At 51.0% G+C, this 18,644-nt stretch overlaps 1 protein-coding gene across 1 annotated transcript in view; it reads right to left on the reverse strand.

Annotated features, from left to right (window-relative positions):
• SIM1 (SIM bHLH transcription factor 1) overlaps positions 1–17,195 on the reverse strand; it is a 64,948-nt gene extending 47,753 nt beyond the window's left edge. The window contains exons 1-8 of the mRNA XM_006200253.4: positions 16,880–17,195; positions 15,554–16,171; positions 6,131–6,213; positions 2,638–2,727; positions 1,956–2,064; positions 1,766–1,851; positions 846–1,045; positions 526–632 (exon numbers count right to left, since the gene is read on the reverse strand). Of these exons, the coding sequence (XP_006200315.1) occupies positions 526–632; positions 846–1,045; positions 1,766–1,851; positions 1,956–2,064; positions 2,638–2,727; positions 6,131–6,213; positions 15,554–15,728 (850 nt within the window). The 5' untranslated portion in view covers positions 15,729–16,171; positions 16,880–17,195. The remainder of the gene's footprint in view (positions 1–525; positions 633–845; positions 1,046–1,765; positions 1,852–1,955; positions 2,065–2,637; positions 2,728–6,130; positions 6,214–15,553; positions 16,172–16,879) is intronic.
• Between the last annotated feature and the right edge of the window lie 1,449 nt (positions 17,196–18,644).

Consider the following 18,644-nt stretch of genomic DNA (forward strand, 5'->3'; position numbering starts at 1 on the left):
CGACAACTGGTAGGTTCCCAAACGAACAGACTGGCCCGTTAATTTGCATCAAGTCCGCTCCTCCCTCACAATTAGCAAAGAGGGGAACAAGAGGGAAACATTTAAAGTTGGGAAATTACCCGAACTCGACTTTCTAACGATGAAAGGTAGGATCTGGGCCGCTGAACTCTGATGCTTACGTTCCCTGTCCCGGAAGATTAAGCTCAAAGCAAAGCTGTATCAAAAGCTGAAGTGAGTCAATGTGCGTGAGCCAAATGGGCTAGCCTGGCGGGGGATGTGGGGTGGGAGTGGGTGCTGAGGGGCATGTCAACAGGAGAGCAAGATCCTCCTGGGAGGATTTCACCCAGAAACTCAGACTCTCCCTCTGCCTGTGTGAGGGACCTAGGATGACTAGGGCTATAAGGTAGGGTCTTTAGCTCCAGGGCCTCTCCTGCCACCACCATCACCACCACCACCCCTCCCCCCAAATGGCCCCCACCCACGCGACGGGTTGTCCTAGTGCAGCGGGGCAGGGTGGCTCCTTACGCAGGTGGTGGGCGCAGCGCAGGTGGAAGGTGTCGCAGCCATGCACGTGGTGGTACAGAGTCTTCTCTATCAGGTCCTGAGGTTCGTACCCCGTCAGCTCCGCCACTCTGCGGAGAGCAGGAGAGCAATCCCTGCCGGATGAGCACTGGGTGCGGGGATGTCCCCACCCTCGACAGCCATCTCAGACCTGGCTGCCCACCCTCACTTCGCACTTCGGATCATCTGCAAAATGGGCTCATAAGGTCGACTGAAGAGCTCTCAGTCGATGAGCAGGGCTGCCCTCCCACTAAGGGTGACCCTTTCCCTCCCTGGTCGCACACCTGGAGTCCAAGAAGATGAGCTTCATGTCCAGGCTGGCGCGGAACATGAACATGTTGCTGTGCAGCTTGATCTCCGTGACGGCGCTGGGAGGGAGCGAGTGGCCCACGGCCACTAGGCCCACGTTCTGGTAGCAGCCGTCGAAGGGGGACATGTCCAAGCTGTACTGGCGGATCTTCAGGTAGCCGCTGCAGTGAATGACCTGAGGCGGATGGTCAGGGTGTGAGACTCAGCCACACTCAGGAAACAGCCCAAAAATGTGGGGAATGGATTGAAACATTTTGAGACTCTTCGGGCCCAAAAGCTTGTGGGTCACGCCCATGCATTGAAGGGGTCAAAATTATTGGTGCTCCATGGTGTCTCAAGGGAATGACTGTACTGCCCTACTGGGCTCACTTGGGAGCTTATAAAGACGCAGAGCCCTGAGCCCGGCCAACCCTAAATGCATCTGAAACGCGAAGGGGGCCCTGGAACCTGCATTCTGATGGTGCTTAATGTCATTAAGCAAGAGAACCGTGGATTCCACTAAAGCTCTGGTTCTTAACCTCTGGCGGGGGGTGGGGGGAGCACAATCTGAAGCTGTGAGTAAACTCTACAAATCTACCTTAGTTGCCCACCATTTCAGACGCTTTACGCATCCCTAAGGCCCATTATGTACCCCAGGTAAAGATCCCCAGCGGCCAGGCAGTATCTGTGCCCAGTGAGACATACATAATTGCAAAAGGTAGTCCCCAGGTGTTCGCAAAGTTTAACGGCCCTCGCGGTGGGCCGGGCCCGTGACGCTTGGACCCGTGCGGAGTGGTCCTGGGGACGGGAACCTCCCTCTAGCGCCGCGCGCGCCCCTCGTCCTGCCCCTTCGCCCGCACCCGGCTGGGTGGCCGCGGCCGCCACGAGGCGTGGATCTTCCCTCTCAGCCACGCACCTTGTAGCCGCCGCAGGTGAGGCCCGCGTTTCTCTTGGCCAAGACGCACTTCATCCTCAGGAAGAAGGAGCGTTCGATCTCGTACTCTGGGAGGGAGGAGCGGAGAGAGGCGCAGGACGTGAGAGAGGCGGCGCGGCGCCACGGTCCCTGCCGTGCTAACTGAGGAAGAGCTACAAGCCGACTGCCTTACCCTGGACGAAGTGAGAGTGGTAGGGCGGGTGGGCCGTGAGCACTGCGGTCATCTCGTCGTGGTCCGCCGGGTGTATGTACTCGTAAATGCTGTTCCCGGTCAGCTCTACCTGTAAAGAGGAGGGTATCACCGTCTCCGAGATGGTGGACTGCCCCGCGGAGGGGCTGGAAGATTGGGCGGGGGGGGGGGTCCTGCAGGGCTATGAGGACTGGAGTCGGAGCTCTACAGTCCGCCCTGAGTTCTAATTTCAATTCTACTGCCTGCTACCTACTGCAGCCTGTCTAAGCCTGGGTTTCCTTATCTGTGAGAAAAGAGAATGATAATAAAGATTACAGTAGTAGTAGTAGTAGCACTAGTAGGAGTAGTAGCAGCAGCAGCTTCCTGGCAATGTTCTGATGAAGACATCGTGATATGTATGTTACCACCTCCCATGCTGTTTGGCTTATGGTAGTAACTCAAAAAGGTAGCCACTGTTTGGGCCTGGGGTGGAAGCTGAAGGCTACGTAGAGGAGGGAATAGGGTAAGTAGAGGAAGGGGGAGATCCAGACTTCCTGCCAGCTGAGATGTTTCCAGTCCCAGAAACACATATAAAAGCTTTGGGAAAGCCCCATCCCCACCCCACCTCTTGCCTCCATCCCTGATTGTAAACACTGAAGGCTGGAGGTGTGGACCACTCACCTACCTGAGAAAGACCCAGGTGGACTGAGGCTGTCTCCGAGATGTACATGATCTTCCCATCTGGGGCCACCACAAAGATGAAGCCATCCAGGGTCTGGAGAGAGAGAGATAATTGAATAGAGAGCCCTCTGGGCCATTGGGAGAAATTGGAGGTGGGGGAACTGAAGGTAGAGATGTTCTGCTACAAGCGCAGGGAGATGGAACAGAGAGGAGCTGACAAGAAATAAGGCAAAGAAAGGCAGCCACAAGAGTCCCTCTTCTGTTTACTCCAAATTTGTAAGCATGGGACATGCAGCACCCCAGGAGAGACCCAGAGGAAGTGGCAGATAAGGCTACTGCCCTCCGAGACTGAGGATCCACTGAAATGGACAAAGCAGACATATCTATAACATACACACAAACATTCTGGGGGAGGGGGTGGAAATCACAGCCTGCTATAGGTAGGTTAAGTTCTTGAGGTAATGGTAACTGAACGATCCAGGAGTCTCCTGTGTCAGTCTGGGAGGGGCCTGTAGTGAAAGCATCCTATAATGGAAAGAGTACTAGCAGGGTTTGGGAAATAGTAGGCACTGGGAGATGTGGAAGGGCCGGCAGTATGAAAAGTTTGTAGACAGAAGGCAGCTGGCCAGTGGCTCTGGAAAGAGTCCAGGAGAGGGGGATTTAGGAGATGAGAGGCTTTCCGGGCAGCAAGTCCATAGAGTAGTGCTATAGTGTGTATGTGTTTACACTGATGCGTCAAACTGACAGGCTCTCCATGAAGAAAAAGTCCTAGACTTTCACTGCTCCTTTAACTCTGTGAGTGGGCTTCAGTCCAGGCAGTGGAGCATAAGGGTGAATCAGATCCAGTGCCTAAGGAGCTGGAAATCCAAAAGGGACACCTGGCCTAAAGACAGATATGATGACCATACAGCTGAGTAGACAGTGCTGTGAGGGCCTGGAGGCTGAGTGGCTAGAGGCCTGGGGGAGAATTAGAGAGGCTTTAGAAGAGCTGTTTGAGCAGAGCCTTGAAGAGGAAGCTTGAATGGGAGAAGGGAGGAAAGGCACCCTAGGCAGAAGAAATGACACAGTGAAAGCAGGGACTGGGGGAGAGTGGATGTGGTGTATTCAGGCATGATGAGTTTGGTGTACCAGAGAGGAATTACACCAGTGCTGGATTTTTGGAGAGTTTGAGATGTCAGTCTGACCAATTCAGAGATGCTCCTGCAGGATTCAGGACTCTAACAGAGGTATCTAAGCAAGGGAAGAGCATGCTGAGGTATATTTTTTTCTGGCAGAATGTGGACAGTGACATATAGGAAGGAAGAGTTGAGATGAGGAGCTCAGAGATGGGCAAGCCTGAACTTGAGTGGTCACAAGGAGGACGAGGTAGGGGAGAGCCTAAGTCAAAGATGGTTCTGGCTATTGTGGAATTTATGGTGGCAGGAAGAGAAGCTGAGACTAACTTCAAGATCATTGAAAATTTAGGTAGGCACAGTAAATTTTTGCATGAGTGGAGTCTGGAGGAGGGAGATAGTGAATTCTTTTCTTCCATATGCTAAACTTCAGGTATATGCAGACTTCCATCTGGATGCATACAGTTGGCAGGAGGAAATAAAGGTCTGGAGCTCAGGAGGGGTGTCTAGACAAGAAACCAGCAGGTGGGGGATGAGGGGAGAGGGTCATGCAAATGTGGGGAAAGGAGTTGAGGTGGTGGTGTTGACTGAGACAACCCAGGAGGCCTTGAAGCTGTGAGAGGAGAAACAGAGCTGGAACCTTGGGGAAATGCCAGCACATACAGCCAGACAGCAGTGGGAAATCCAGAGGAAAAAGCAGAGAGGAAGAAGAATACAGGAAGGTGTGCTACTTTAGAGACTGAGGGAGAGGCAGGATGTCAGGTGAGCAATGTCACCTCCATCAGATCTTTTCCTGAATGTCACCTGCCCAGTGAGTTCCTCTGCAACCACCCCCATTTAAAATGGCATCACTCAAACACAGCCCTGCTCCTTGTTCTTCTTATTGTTCTCCTTGGCACCTACATCACCTGTTATACTATGCAGCAGCCCTGTCAAACCTCAGTGGGTTTGCAAGGCTGCTTTCCTTAGCATGTCAACTCCATGAAGGCAGGGCTTTCTGCCTGGCACACAGTGGGGCCTGCTATATTTGTGGAGTGAACGAGGTCAGGTGGGATAAGAGATGGGCATCTTATGCTGGATATCAAAATAGAATGGAGTCTGTGAAGAGCACCTGGGAGAGATGCCAGACTGCAGGGGTGTGGGAGTGAGGGGAGCAGGGTAAGTGATGGAAACAGAGGCTAGTTGTGTCCTGTGATGTTTGGGATGAAGATGAGGGGAAAGATTGGGCAAAAACTAGAAAGGGTGAGGGATTGCTTGGGTTTTATTCCCTTGTTTTTATTGGTGACAGAAGCTAGCTGGCAATGTGGAAAAATTTGGGAGGGGTTCAGTAGCTGAGAGACAACTATTGCAGGGTGTCCCTGAGAAAAGTGAGAGACAGCAGCTTTCTAGTTAAGTTTAGATATGTGGAGGCCAGGCCTGCTCACACAGGGTCTTTCTTTGCTCTGTGAGACTTTAGCCTCTGGGATTGAGGGAGGGATGGGGTAGTGATGGGACAGGAAAGGCCTCGGCACCACTGCCCTGAGATGCTGCTCATGCCTGGCCCAGGACCGGGAATCGGCTCAGATTCCCCAATGCCATGCTGCTCAGGTTCCAGGGTCCCACGTGAGAAGTCCAGGTGGACTTGAATAATAAGAATAAGGGGGTGCAGGGTGGGATATAAGAGTCAAGCCTAAAAATGCCATCGGGAGTCTTACTATTTTAAATATTTGCTAGGCGACTTAAGCGGGCAACGGGCAATTTAAAACGGTGTACACTGCAAACAACGCGGTGATGGGCGCCTGCACATTGGATGAACTCATTACCTGGGGAGGTGTATGTGTGTATGCCAGGGTCTGTGCACAGCCTGGGGGCGCCTGGGGTGAGGGCGTGTGGAGAGAGAGGAGGGAGCTGGGAACTACAGGGAAGAGATGAAACGAGTTGCAGACGTAGTAGACGCAGCAGACGCAGCTGGATCCGGAATGTGCAGGCTTAAAGCATTGACGGGCATTTCTACCAGATTCCCGTTATTTCCTGGATAAATCCTGCATTTCGGATTGTTTTGCAGCCTGGCCTCGGCAGCTTGGCCCGGGGAGCTCCGGTTCCCTCTGCCGAATGGTGTCAGATGGCGCCCCCTCCCTCGGTTTAGCCATCATGACTGGGGACTTGCCAGGCTCCCTTCCAAACCCAATGGGCCAATTGTCACCTTGTCACCCTCTCTGCTTCGCGAGGCACCGTCGGCATCTATCGAGGTTAAGAGCTAAACATTTTAACTTTATAAGGAGTTATAGGGACTGAGAGATGGCCGCCATTGGACCGGATCCTATTTTCTGGGGAACTGGAAGCCTGGCTCCGGCCGGCACCCGGGTCCTTGAAGCACATGCGCTGCCGCGAGGCCCGCGTCAGTACCTGGAGCAGATGCGAACCCAGTTCGCGGCCAACGTTATCCAAGGGGCTGGTCCTACTCGAGTGGCCCCACGCCTCGCCGAGCCCTGTGGAGACACAGAGACATCCTTAAAAGACGCACTCCGAGCCGGCTGGCAGTTTGAGACTAGTTTCGCGGTTGTGTCACACACGCAAGCTTGCGCACACGACAGATACCGTCCCGGCTCCCTCCCCACCTGGACAGCGAGTCGGGTGCGGATGAATGCTGGCCACGCCCTCTCAGCTTCTAAAGGTTTGAGCAAAGGTCAGACTCCCTCTTCCTCTGCTGGACGGGCTCGGCTTCTCGGAAGGGCAGCGCCCTGGCTGAGCGCCCCCCTGCAGGACCCCAAGTAACCGAGTTTGGGCTCAGCCTTTGCCCAGAGGGGCCCCGACACCGCACGACAGCGGTAACTTTTGCGTAGGTTCACCAGTGTGCTTAGAAGGGAGAAGGACACTACTTCTCACCCCAAGTTTCATCGTCATCCTTATCACGAGGCCGAGGGTGTCCACACAAGCAGCTAATGCCGCTGTCAGCCCAGAGCCACCTGAAGCAGCAGGCCGAGTCCAGCTCATACCTGGAGGGCTTTCTGATTGGCTGCGGGGTTCTCCAGCCATTTTCCTCGCCTCGACCTCTGACTTTAATCCCCTTTTGGAAAATCTGTTTGCTTGCGGATGACTCCCAGCATCAACATCACTGCGCAATCCTTCCTCTGCCTTTCCTCTCCTCCTCACACATCCTAACCTCACCGCCCTCCTCCCATCAAAAAAGAACCTTCCAAGGGCTTTTGTGCAAATCACTTGCTTTCAGGCGCTAACACCGTCTTACTAATATTTTCGTTCTCTTTTGGAAATACAGAATTATTTAGTTTCTCTGCTATCCGGGTATCATCTATTAACAAAGACTGCCCCTTCGTCTCCTTGATGTTACCACGTTAAGATCTTTCCAGGCTTTGCCACAAATCATTTCTCTGGTGATGCCTAAAACCCACCCCACCTCCCAGGATACCCGTGGCTGATTTTTTTAAATTAATACGGAATGTGCTATAGTACATTTTTGCCGAGAGAAAATGAAAAATAAGGCAGAAGAAACTGGCGGAGACCAAGGTTATACTACTTATGGGTAATAATATCTTTTAACAGTGTTGCTGCTGAAATTAATTTAACTAGGTAGTTAAACTCTTTTATGCTTACACCATTAAGCAAGGTTTAACATAACAAAAAAAGGAGGGTGATGTACTGATTTACTGCATTATGGGACAAATCACTATGAAGTACCCAATGACAAACACTTGCATTGTAATATGGGGGTGGGGGCGGATCTTTCTGAATAAAACACGGAGTTGGACTCTTAAAATGTGTTGGCCAGGATCTGCTTCTTAAGCAAGCGTTCAAAACCCTGGTAACGAGTAAACGTGAGCGCCTCTTAAGCTCGGATCGGGTCTTCCTGGGTGTTTGCACATCTAAATAAATCTAACGATTTCCCCACCGCTCTGCAAACAGTGATGCCCCCCGCCCTCGTCCGGACTCCTCTCCCTCCCTGCCGTCTCGGCAACCCCTCCTGATTCTTTAGCCCGCCCCAGTTTCCCTCCCCAGAGTGACACCACTGCCCTGATCCCTGTGGTCCTCCAGGACCCTTCGGGAGGCCTCCGACACGGCCGCCTGTACACACCCCTTCGCCTTGTCACCTTCCCTTCGCTCCTCCCGTCTCAGTCAAGCCATCCTCCAAGGTTGCTGGCGGGATCTGTTCATGTTTTCATCCCCGACCACACATACCCACCCAGAGGAAGTGGCGAGAGGGGTTAGTCGGCGAGGCCGCACAGGGGGAAGGGGAAAGGATCCTGGTGGGAGAGCCGGGGACGCGGGTGGCGCTGGCACTCGGATGCCGCGGGCCCAGCCGAAGCCTGAAAGCCCAAAGCTTCCCGGGGTCGAGAGGCCGGGCGTTCAGGGGTGCAGGGAGCGGGCCGAGGCCGCGTCGCGTCTGGAATCGCGTCTTCCGCAGCTCCCTGAAGGATGCAAGGCCTGCGCTTGGAGTCAACAAACGTCTTTGTTCTAAGATTATGAAGGTCCTCCAAAGCATCTGGAGACGCCCAAAAGCCGCCTCCCAACTCGAATTATCTGAAAGTCCCCTAAATTCGACTTGAGGCTAAGTACTGTTTCGAACTCTCGGCGCCAGCCTCGGCTGGTTGTGGTCTCGGGTTGCAGCCTCATTAGAATGCGCCTACGAAGGGAAAGTAAGACTTCTCGGCAGGTTAATAAACAGCTGGGCCGGGCGCAGGTTAACAGGGGCCTCCCCCGCCCTCTCCTGTACCCCACCCCCACACTTTTTAAGGAACCTTTTGCTCTCACGGAGCACTGCCTTCTCTTATGTTCCCGGTTGAAGTCTCCGTCACACGGTTACGTCTGGGTTAATGTTTTATACGGGACTGGCTGCCCTCGTCTACCTGTCGGGCTTTCCTGACCTAATGCCAGGGCCGAGCTCGCCCTTCAGCCTGCCCAGGAAACCGCTGAAGCCCCGGTCACGGGTTCCACCTCCCGAAAACCCTGGAGTGGGTCAGAGACCCCTTCCCTGGACCCCCTCACCTTCTGCCTGCGGTGACGCGCTCCCGCGCCCAATTGCAGTTAGCGAGGGGGGTAAGCTGAGATTTCGTTTCTGCACTTGACCTACCGCAGAAAATTCGCAAATCCTTTGATTGTCTGCTTAAAATGAGGAGGAAACCAGCTCCTTTTGGGGCAGGATTACAGTGGGAACAAGATCTAAAGATTCTCTTGTAATTCGGTGAGGCTGAGGGAACGGGGTTTTGCAAAGGAGAAAAGGAGCTCTGTGAGGGAGGCGATAACTAAATCGGGTTTTAGACAAAAGGATTTTCCCCAGCTAAAGTGGCCGAAAACCAAGGAAAACATAATCTATTTTGGAAGATTTCCAAGATATGCCACATTAACCTTAGCAGATAAATTTTGCTTCTCCCCTCCCCCCTTCCCTTAAGGTCTGGTTTATCATATTTACATAAGTAGTATTAGAAGGGATGTATCTATTATGGATCTAAAGGGCTAGCTCACATTTCATGAGAAACCCCGGGCGAAGTTTCACTGTTGCTTTACCCTCCGTGCGCGGTTGAGCCATTTCCATTTAAATACCCCCTGACCCAAGGATTACCTCAATGGACTGACTGCACGGGTTTTGTAATTTCCTGAAAATGAGATTTCGATTTATAAAACAAGAAACCAATTAGTAACCAAATGAGGCGAAGTAGATCCACTAAAATTGACCTAATCCCACAGGCACAATTTAGGCCCGTTCTTGGCGAATGAATGATGAGCCCCAGTCTAGCGTGAGCTCAAAGCATCATCCAGCTGTGTTATTGCAAGCAGCAAAAATAAATTGATCGAGCTTTTCCTTCGGAATGAATTTCATACCCTTGACAAAATATAGATTACAGACCCGGCGTCATCGCCTCCTTCACTCAGACAGGAAGAGGAGGAGGAGGACAGCTTGTTCTACTGGGGTTTTTTCCCCTCTTCCTTTAACAAATAAGAACTATATCTCAATACAAAGGTGTCCTCCTTATAGTCGGTTTTCGGGCACCTTCATCTCTTGGATGGATCACAATACGCCTATCAATGTGGGGTTGCTGGGGCAGCTGTCCCATAACCCGACCACAACTTGGTGACTGAGGCGGGGAAAGCCCTCCGAGACCGCGATCCCACCTTCGGGTCCCGGGGGAACTTGTCTCAGCCACTTGGTTTTTCCACAGGGCCTAAGCTGAGAACCCACTGTCTAAATCTTTCCCCAGCCCAACCACCTAGCTGCCTTCGTATTAGGGCTCCGGAAGCCCCAGCGGCTAGGCTCTCTGGGGAAGAGACGGACGGAGATCCAGCGCGCTTAGCCGAGACCGAGCGCCTGCGGCGGTCACTGGACAGAAGGCGGCTTCACGCACCAAGGCGCACCCACCCCCGCCTCTCGCACTCGGGCGCCGCCTTCTCCGCCACCTGGCGGGTGTGGCCGATCCTCCGAAGGCGTCGGTGGCCGCGCGGGGCCGGACTTGGTCCCGCGCAGCAGCCTGGTCCCCACAGTGCGTGTGTGCTCTGCCCCCACCCCGCCTCTGAGACCCCCAGCCGCACCCAGGGGATCCGCTAATGTTACTGCAAATCTGGGGTGGAGATCGATGGTCACAGCGCTGACTCTCGGCGCCCTAGTCGTGCTCCAACCTCGCTTCCGGGGCCGGGCCAAGCCTGCTGACCAGGCTGGCTGTTGGCACCCGAGCCCGCAGCGAGAGAACACGAACTGCGGGAAATGGGGTCAGGCGGGGTTCGGCCAGGTCCCAAATAAACCATGGGACGAAAATGCACGAGGGGTTGAAAATAGTGCTTGCGCGGCGGCCAAGAGCGTCAAGCGATGTCGCCCCAAGACTCTGGACCTTCGAGGGTAGCCGGGCGGGCAGTTGCCACCCGCCCCGAAGGCAGGAGCGGGCGTATCCCGCTTGGGTTCTTCTTGGCGGCCGGGACTCGACAGCCGCAGGACGGCCCCTTGGGCGGGATCTCGGTTAAAACGAAGAAGAGTCCTCCTGGCAGTGGCCCGCGCGGCACGGAGGACGGCGGGCCCACAACCGCGCCCGCCTGGCCCCTGCTCAGGGCAGGCGGGCCACGACGTCCTCGCACCCGGGAGGGCAGAGACCTTGGCCCGCGCGGGGAGTGAGGAGACATCGCGCGGAGGCCTGGAGCCGGCGCACCCTCAGCTGCGGCCACCCGAGCGTGGGCGGGCGGGTCGCCGGCCGCCGCCGCCAGGAGAGAATGGGACGCACCGCGCGGACTGGCCGGCCGGCCTTGGCCTGCATGCTCCTCCCGGGTGCGTGCTGCGGGCGGTGCGGGAGGCGCGGCAGGGGCTTTGACACTGCCGCTGTTCCCGGTCTGGTCCGAGCCACCGAGGTCGGGTGACTCCACGCAGGAGCCGCCTGCCAGATGGGGCTATCTGAGGAACAAAGTTTGCTTCTTAATTCCCAGATACTGTTTTAGTGTTTTCTGATTAGCAGGCCCATTACTAAATAATTGAGGGTTCCCCGCCATCACGTAAAAATTTTAATTCCATGGATCGGAGACTGGCAATGGGTGAACAGCTAAAATCATAAGGTTTTAGCTGGGTCTAAACTCCATTCTCTTGAGACAGATTCTCTGAGCTGACAGAGAAATGAGGCAAGAATCCATAGGCTCGAATTCTGTGTCTGCCTTTGTGTCTGCAAAAGCTCGAAGCTGCCAAGATTTCCCCAGAATTTAAAAAGAACTTCTCTAGAAATCAGATTTGTCCTCTGGAAATTTAACCTGATTTTTGCTTCAGATGGGTGTGATTGTACCCAGCTTAAAAGCATGCTGCCATAGCTTATGATATCTAGGTTTTACAGTTGTTTCTTTGTTATTGTTTTCATTAGTGATAATTCCCTTTTTAAAAAAAAGTTTTTTTCATTGATCTGTTCTACAGTTTCTAGCACATAAATCTACCTTGCAAATACTCTGCATGAGTTTAGTTCTGCAGTCTACATTTCAAGTCAGCATCAAAACTGGAATTAAACAGAGAAAACCAGCATGGAGCGTAAACTGTGCTTAAAGTCTTTTAAATGAGAAAAACTTCTGTAAGAAAATAAACATGGAAACCTAATGCTCAATCATTTCCCCAAGCAGCAAGAAAAACAGCCTTAAATCACCCATCCACGTGGGAAATGGGGCCTCTTTTTCTCTTTCAGTTCTCAGCCTCAAAAAATAGAAGGTGATTAAGGATTTCAATCTTGAGGTGAATATAATAGAAAGGGTCTGTATAGGTTTGTTTAATCATCCTGTCCTTCCAGTCTTTGTAGAGACTCTTTCCTGCACAGTTACTAATTTCAATTCTGTCATTATTTTTATTTTCCCAAGATATCTTGACAATGAAATGGTAGTGATGTTACCAAGATTCTGAATGGCTATAGATTTGAAAATATCTGATCTTTTCAAAGGCTATTCTGTGAGCCACTACACCCCCAGCCAAAACTGTATTATATCTGGATAACAAATACATATTTTTAGTTGAGTTTGTTCTATTTGTACACAAATAAAGTCTCAGCATCTCGTTTTTTATCCCGCCTTTCTGGTTTGGATGACACTAAAGACATATATTTCTAGATGCCTCAATTATTCCTTTGTAAGTCTATTTAGAATAGAATATGTTACCACTTGGGAGATATGTAGTTTTAATGATTTCACAGCAATTGTCCCAGAGTTTTGGGTTTTGTTATTATTAAATTTCCAATCTAATGCTTTATTCTTAATTATTTCAAGTGCCCATATTCTACTTGTCTGTTATCTCTCTCTCTCATTTTCCCCTCAACAGCTCAATTTTATCTACTCAGATAAATAAAAGCTGAAGTTTGCTCGAAGACCAGGAATCTACTAGACCCCGGGGAGAGGGGCAGATTGTATTCAGCAACTGAGGAGGGAGGCAATTAGCTGTATTTTAAAATTTTTTTAATTTTTTTCAAATGTAGGTATAGAAGGATTTCTGTTTGTTGAGTTAAACCTTTTGTCATTACCGGGTATTACAGATAAAATGTAATATGAGCAAAAACAGTGTTGTTTTACAGCATTGTTATGGCTATAAGTAAGATGTCATCAGATTTAGAATTATTTTAGATTATCTACCTTGCAAAATCCACATTACATGTTATAGAAGGCCACATTACATGATAAAGTAGCCACCTTCATCCCACCCTTAAAATTTTATTGAAGACATACTATTTGCCAGGATGGTGTCAAGATGGATATAAAAACGAACTTAACTTTCAAACAAATTCTTTCCATTTCTCATCACTAAAACAGATTGCCCCTATAAAGAGTGCTCAGTTTCCCCCACTGCCTTGGATCCAACCTTGTCCACCTTCATGACTGAAGGTGAACCCAAACTTGGCACCCTCTGCAGGTTGCGCCTGGTTCTGCGCTTGTGATTATTCCACTCCTTTGAAAGCTGCTGGTTTGTTGTTGTTCTCTAATATTTTAAAGGGCTGTGTCTAAGTTTTGGACTTTTGAAGCTGATCTATCCTCAAAATTAAAACCTCATCCCTAGGACCAACTGTCTGGATGACCCTGTCTAACTCACCCGGTGGAGGCTGCGGGTGAGTTACGAGCTCAACAGTAGCTTGAGAAATAAATGATGTGTCCAGAGTTCACACATCGTCCATCCCCTCCTCCCCATAAACTCACACTCATCCACAGAAAAAGGGAGAGGAAGGAGGGGCCCCAGGCCTAGAGCTCGGAAGGAAGGTGAGTGGGGCTGCAGAAAGCACAGTCGCCTTTAAAGTAGCCACAGGGGACGGATTTGGCCACCAAGGAGACTCCAGCGGGAATCTTTGCCGGCGCTCTTTTTAAAAATAATAAGTTGGCTAAGAAAGTTTACTTTTTGTTCCTCCTATTTATTTATCAGGAGACTTATAATTTGTGGAGTTAGCCCTTAATTAAACAAGAAAGGTAGCTCTCTTTAAAACAAAACCAAAACAGCCCGAATCCCCCCACACACACACACACGGTCGGCCCGGGGTCTGCACGGCACAGACGAGCCCCTGGCCCAGTGACTCCGCGGGTTCTCTGTCCCTCCCTGTGCCCGCCCAGAACGGCGACCCGCTATTCTTTTCCTCCGCGATTACTCGCAGCCTCACAAGCGGCACCATATGCTTCTTCTGATCAAACAGTGAGCGACATCGGCAACGATAATTGACGAGACCCGCTAGATATCACGCAGAAAGGGAGCCCACTGAGACCGCAGGGGCTGACAAATCACTGCTAATAATCCTGTTACGAACAGAGCGGCCAGCGGAGTTCACAATAGCTTTATTTTTATAAAGTACGCGCTGACAGTATAAAGACGACGAGATCTCTTTTTTAAACAGAAGGCAGTGTAGCATAATAGTAATTTTCCCACCAGCAATTCTCAGGACAGTTTGAATGGGAAATGTGGTTTTTTAGTAAATAAGTTCCCCCTCTTTTTTCTTTTTCTTTTCTTTCTTTCTTTCTTTTTTTAATTTTTAGGGTACGTTAGGTTTTGATGCCTCTCCTCTTGTGGTTTCCAGGGTCAGATGAGATTGTTCAAGGAACTGCTTTAAGACAAAATTACTGTAACACTACTTACAGTTTTGGGGGTAAAACTGAACTATAATTTGAAAGTTTTCCTTTAGTGCCCTGACTAACCTGGGGTCATGTTTTGCAAGATTTTGATTCCAGTAATAACTTTTAGTCAAGATAAAGCAGAGTGAAACTCAAAGCCCGATAATGACTATTTCCTTCCCCCTATTTCCTTAAAAGAAAACAACAAACCCCAAACATCTAAAATCAACAATAACATAAACCTCTCAGGGTCAAATAAGAAGTTCTAGTTTGTAAGTAAACAGAGTTCTTTCTCTTGGAGTTTTGTTTGTTTAATATTCTCTTCTTTACATTTCCAAATCCCCCTCTCCCAGCAAAGACATATCTAAAATATTTTTAATCCTTTCATGTTATTTGAATATGGGTAAAGGAAAGGATGGGGAAACAGAAAAGAGTCCTTCTCCTAGTGAGTGTAAATGATTTTATATAAGACAGTGTTCGATGAAGGCTACTCTGTCCTCACACAGGGAAATCTTGATAATCTAAATACACATTTTAAATCATGCCAATAGCTCAGCTATTCTAACTTCTAGGCCCTATAAGACAATTTCCCCAGGTATCCGTTTGCCAACCTGCCACCTAGAAGATATTTTCTAAGTAGGCTAGCCATCTTAATTCAATCTTACATCTCAGAAAATACCAAGCCAAGAGATGCAAATCACCAAGCCTCAGAGTTAGTTTCAGAATCTGTGAACATCTCAAAAACTCAAAATACATTTGCTATAAGCAATCAAGAGGCTGGGTAAATTCAGGACGTACTTGTTCATGACTATGCCTGCTCCCCATTTACTGAATTACTGACATAGAAAATATTATCTGGCTTAGATTATTATCTCCATGTACATGGGGCAATCTAGACATGGCAAAAATACAAGAATTTGGAGGTGTTCCTGCTCTCTACTAGATACAATTCTAACAAGAGGAATAAAAAAAGAGAAAGTCATGTTTAGATTAGTAGCAGTTTCAATATTGAGCCCACTATCTAAGTGTTGACAAAAGCACTGTTGGGCTGCTTCCCAATCAGACATATTTGATGGGCTGAAGAGAAAGTATTAATGGAGAGGTAGAAAGAGCTACAGGAAAGGCAACCGAAATTCTAAATCCAGAGAGGTCCTTACTTAAGCAGCCATGCTAAACGTCCCTTTGCAGGGAAGCATGAATGTACTTCTCTGCCCAGTGATGTAGGCTCATTCACTGGCAAATCCTGTACCCCTTCTGCCTTTGAAATTCCATCTGGGCCAAGTCACTTACCTTCTGGGAACACTACTCTCATTTTGAGGTAGCTGGTGGTGAGTCTGATTATGGATGCTTTGTCCAGCTGCGAGGTGATAGCCGAGGGCAAAGGCAGTAATTTAGCCAGTTCATAAAATTCACTGTTTTCCTTCTCCCTCCTAGTCCGGGCAGCATTTTTGGACTTCTCTTTCATCGTGTCTCGTTCCCTCTTTCTTCTTACAACATAAGTTCCACAGATTCATCCAAAACCAAAAATAAACTTTCAATTAGAGATCATATTTGGCAAACATATATAAAGCACGCTTTGAATGACGAGACTGAAGTCTTTGCTTCAGTGTTTTGTTGGTAGTAAAAGACCAACGTGGAGAACAGAAAATATTTTCTTTAAAAATATGAGATGCCAGTAGAGGAAAGTTGCTGATCCTCGGCAATTTGGGCAATCCTAGGCGTCCCTGGGTTTCAAATGCCGGCGGGACTCCCGAGGAGCCAGCCTTTTCTTCGGTTCCGAGCTGCGAACCCCGGTCCTCGGAAAGTCGACATAATAATCCCCGACGTTTGCTCTCAGTCCCGCGGCCTTTGAGGAGGCTCCGAGCCCCTTTGGGAAGAACGGGAATGCCGGACAGCTCTTTCAGGCCACTGTGAAGACAACAGCATCAGAGCGTAAGAGATCTGCCGCTCCACAATCACTCACGCGCTCGCCCGAACTCCAAAAAATGGCCGGAAAGGGCCTCAGCGCGCCTCCGCTTTCCTCGCCGGGCTCGGTGTTTTGGTTTGTGTGCGTGTTTGTTAAGATACGGAGAGATCAGCAGCGAGACTGAGCCCTCTGCGTATAATGCTCGCATTCTCTCACTCCTGCCAGACACATTCTCCAGCCCCCTGGGAAGTTGCCCAAACAACGGAACGCAGATTTTTGAAGACCCTTAGGAGCCCCTCGGCCTCCGGTCCCCAGGCCCCCGCCCAGGCCAGGCGCACGTCCTAGGAAAGCAGGTTTCCGCAAATCAGACTTCCTCCACCGCGCTCGGGAGCCTTTCATTCCCCCCGACTTTGGCAGGTTGGGAACTTGGCTCTCTACCTTGGGTCTCAAGTCTCAAGGATTCCTGAAAAAGTGGCACTTACACATCAAGTCCCTCGGGACTCCCGAGGAGGCGACCCAGCGCTCTCCTTGCCCAGCAGGGGCGGCAACACGCCGGGCACAGCAGCGCCAGGTTAACAGGTGGCACATTCGCGACAGCCCCTCGCAGGCACTTGGAGGGGGGGCGGTGCGGGAGGCCCTGGCCTCTCCCCCTCCGCCGTAGAGCTGCGGGCGCCTCTAGGAGGGCGCAGGGTGTCTTCCGCTTCACCTACCTTCAGTCCCCGCTGACGGCAAAGGGTGCGGAGGCCCCCGCCTCTTAATTGTACTCATGCTTACGTCCAACTAAGCAACTCCTCAGGCCTCTCCGCTTCCCACCGGCAGAGAGGAGCAGAGCGCGCCCCAGCTCTCTTTTCTTTCCTTGATTATGAATTGGGGGAGGGGTGCATGGGAGAAGGAGGGGGGTGCGGGCTTTGGGACGGGTGAGGTGGTTTTAGAATCCTCCTCCTCAGTAGTTGCTACGAAGCCAGTATTATTCCTAATTGGAAGCCGAAAACGCCCCCCTGTAACTTCTTTATGGCTTACGGGGTTTAGCTTCAACTTCGCTCCCGGGCTCCTTCTCTCCCGCCCTCCCTTAATGCCACTCACAAACCTCCTCGCTTCCTATTGGTCAGGGGCGTCCCGGGGCGCGGCGCTCACTGGCCGACGGGGCCGAGTGACTTGAGCACTCCCCGCGCCTACCCCCGCGGGCCCCTGCTCCCGGCTCTCCGCCTTGCTACCCGCGTGGCCGCAGACCTCCTTAAGAGCCGGGGGCACCGGCGTCTGCGCTGCCCGGCAGCCCCTGCTGCTCCTGGCCTCCAGGGCCCTGAGGGACATGTGCAGGATCCGCGCTCCCCGCGCTCCCGGAGGTCGAATGGCTGTGCACTCGGACCCGAGCGCCCGGCATCTCAGTGCAGAGGGCGCCACAAAGCGGCTGGCAGGGACCCCGGGGCTACCGAGGTCGGGCACGGGGGCTGGGGCGCACGGCAGGCGAGGCTGCAGGCGGGGTAGGAGGCGCCCGGGCTGAGGGCGGGGTTCGCTCAAAGGCCGACTTGGCGGCCACGCCCTTCCCATCGGCAAGTCGCGGGGCCCATAGAGTGCGCGGGGCCGGTGTTGTGTTATATTTTCTCTTTCGCGTTTCTCTGCAACCACAGCGACACCGAAACCATCCGCCTTTAAGTTAGCCTAAAAGAGGTGCATCTTTTTCGAAATGGGTCGAATTTGGGGGCTGATTTGTTCACGGTAGAAAGAAAGCTCAATCACGGATTTTTTTCCGATAGGGAGCAGATAGGAGACACTAAGGGGAAAAGGGTTACATTTCGGACCAAAATAGAGTTAGAGTCATTGATACAGGGATAGATACCTCACAACAATCCACTATCTTCAACGTGAGCCAAGACTTTTTGTTGGGTTTTGTTTCAGGAAGCAAAAGTCCAACATGAATAATTCCTCACAGAAAGGATACAGTCTGCATGAATGAATTTACAGCATTCACTATTCCGTTACAGGAGCCGTTTAAACAAACGCTTGTTAAGTACTATTGCTGACAAGTTATATTTAAGAGAACCTCTAATTAGAATCGCCTTCTCCGTCATATGAGGATAAACAACAGATAGCAACGGGAAAAAGTTCAGTAGCCCCGGAAGACAATTATTGCTGCTTGAGAATCACTCCCTACAGATGCGATTCCCTGCTTGGTTTTATCGCTGCTGGTGACCACGATTCTGCTCCTGGAGGTGGACTTGGGGGCAGTTGTTTCCTCAGCGATATAAGACAGTGAGAATACCAGTCATGTTGCACTCGTCCTCTCGTTTGTGGCTCTAATTGCCTCCGAGAAAACATGTTATTCTGAAGAGGGGTGTGTGCTATCCTGCTGATACTTGGAACAACTCTAAGAGTGTTTGTTCAAAAATACACACATCTGTCACCTCCTTGCCGCCCGATGGCAGTAAGCTCGCAGAACTACCACGGGAGCGTTCTGGGGGTATTTACACATCTGGG

The sequence above is a fragment of the Vicugna pacos genome, chromosome 8 (assembly GCF_048564905.1).
Source record: "Vicugna pacos chromosome 8, VicPac4, whole genome shotgun sequence".
In the NCBI taxonomy this organism is placed as follows: Eukaryota; Metazoa; Chordata; class Mammalia; order Artiodactyla; family Camelidae; genus Vicugna; species Vicugna pacos.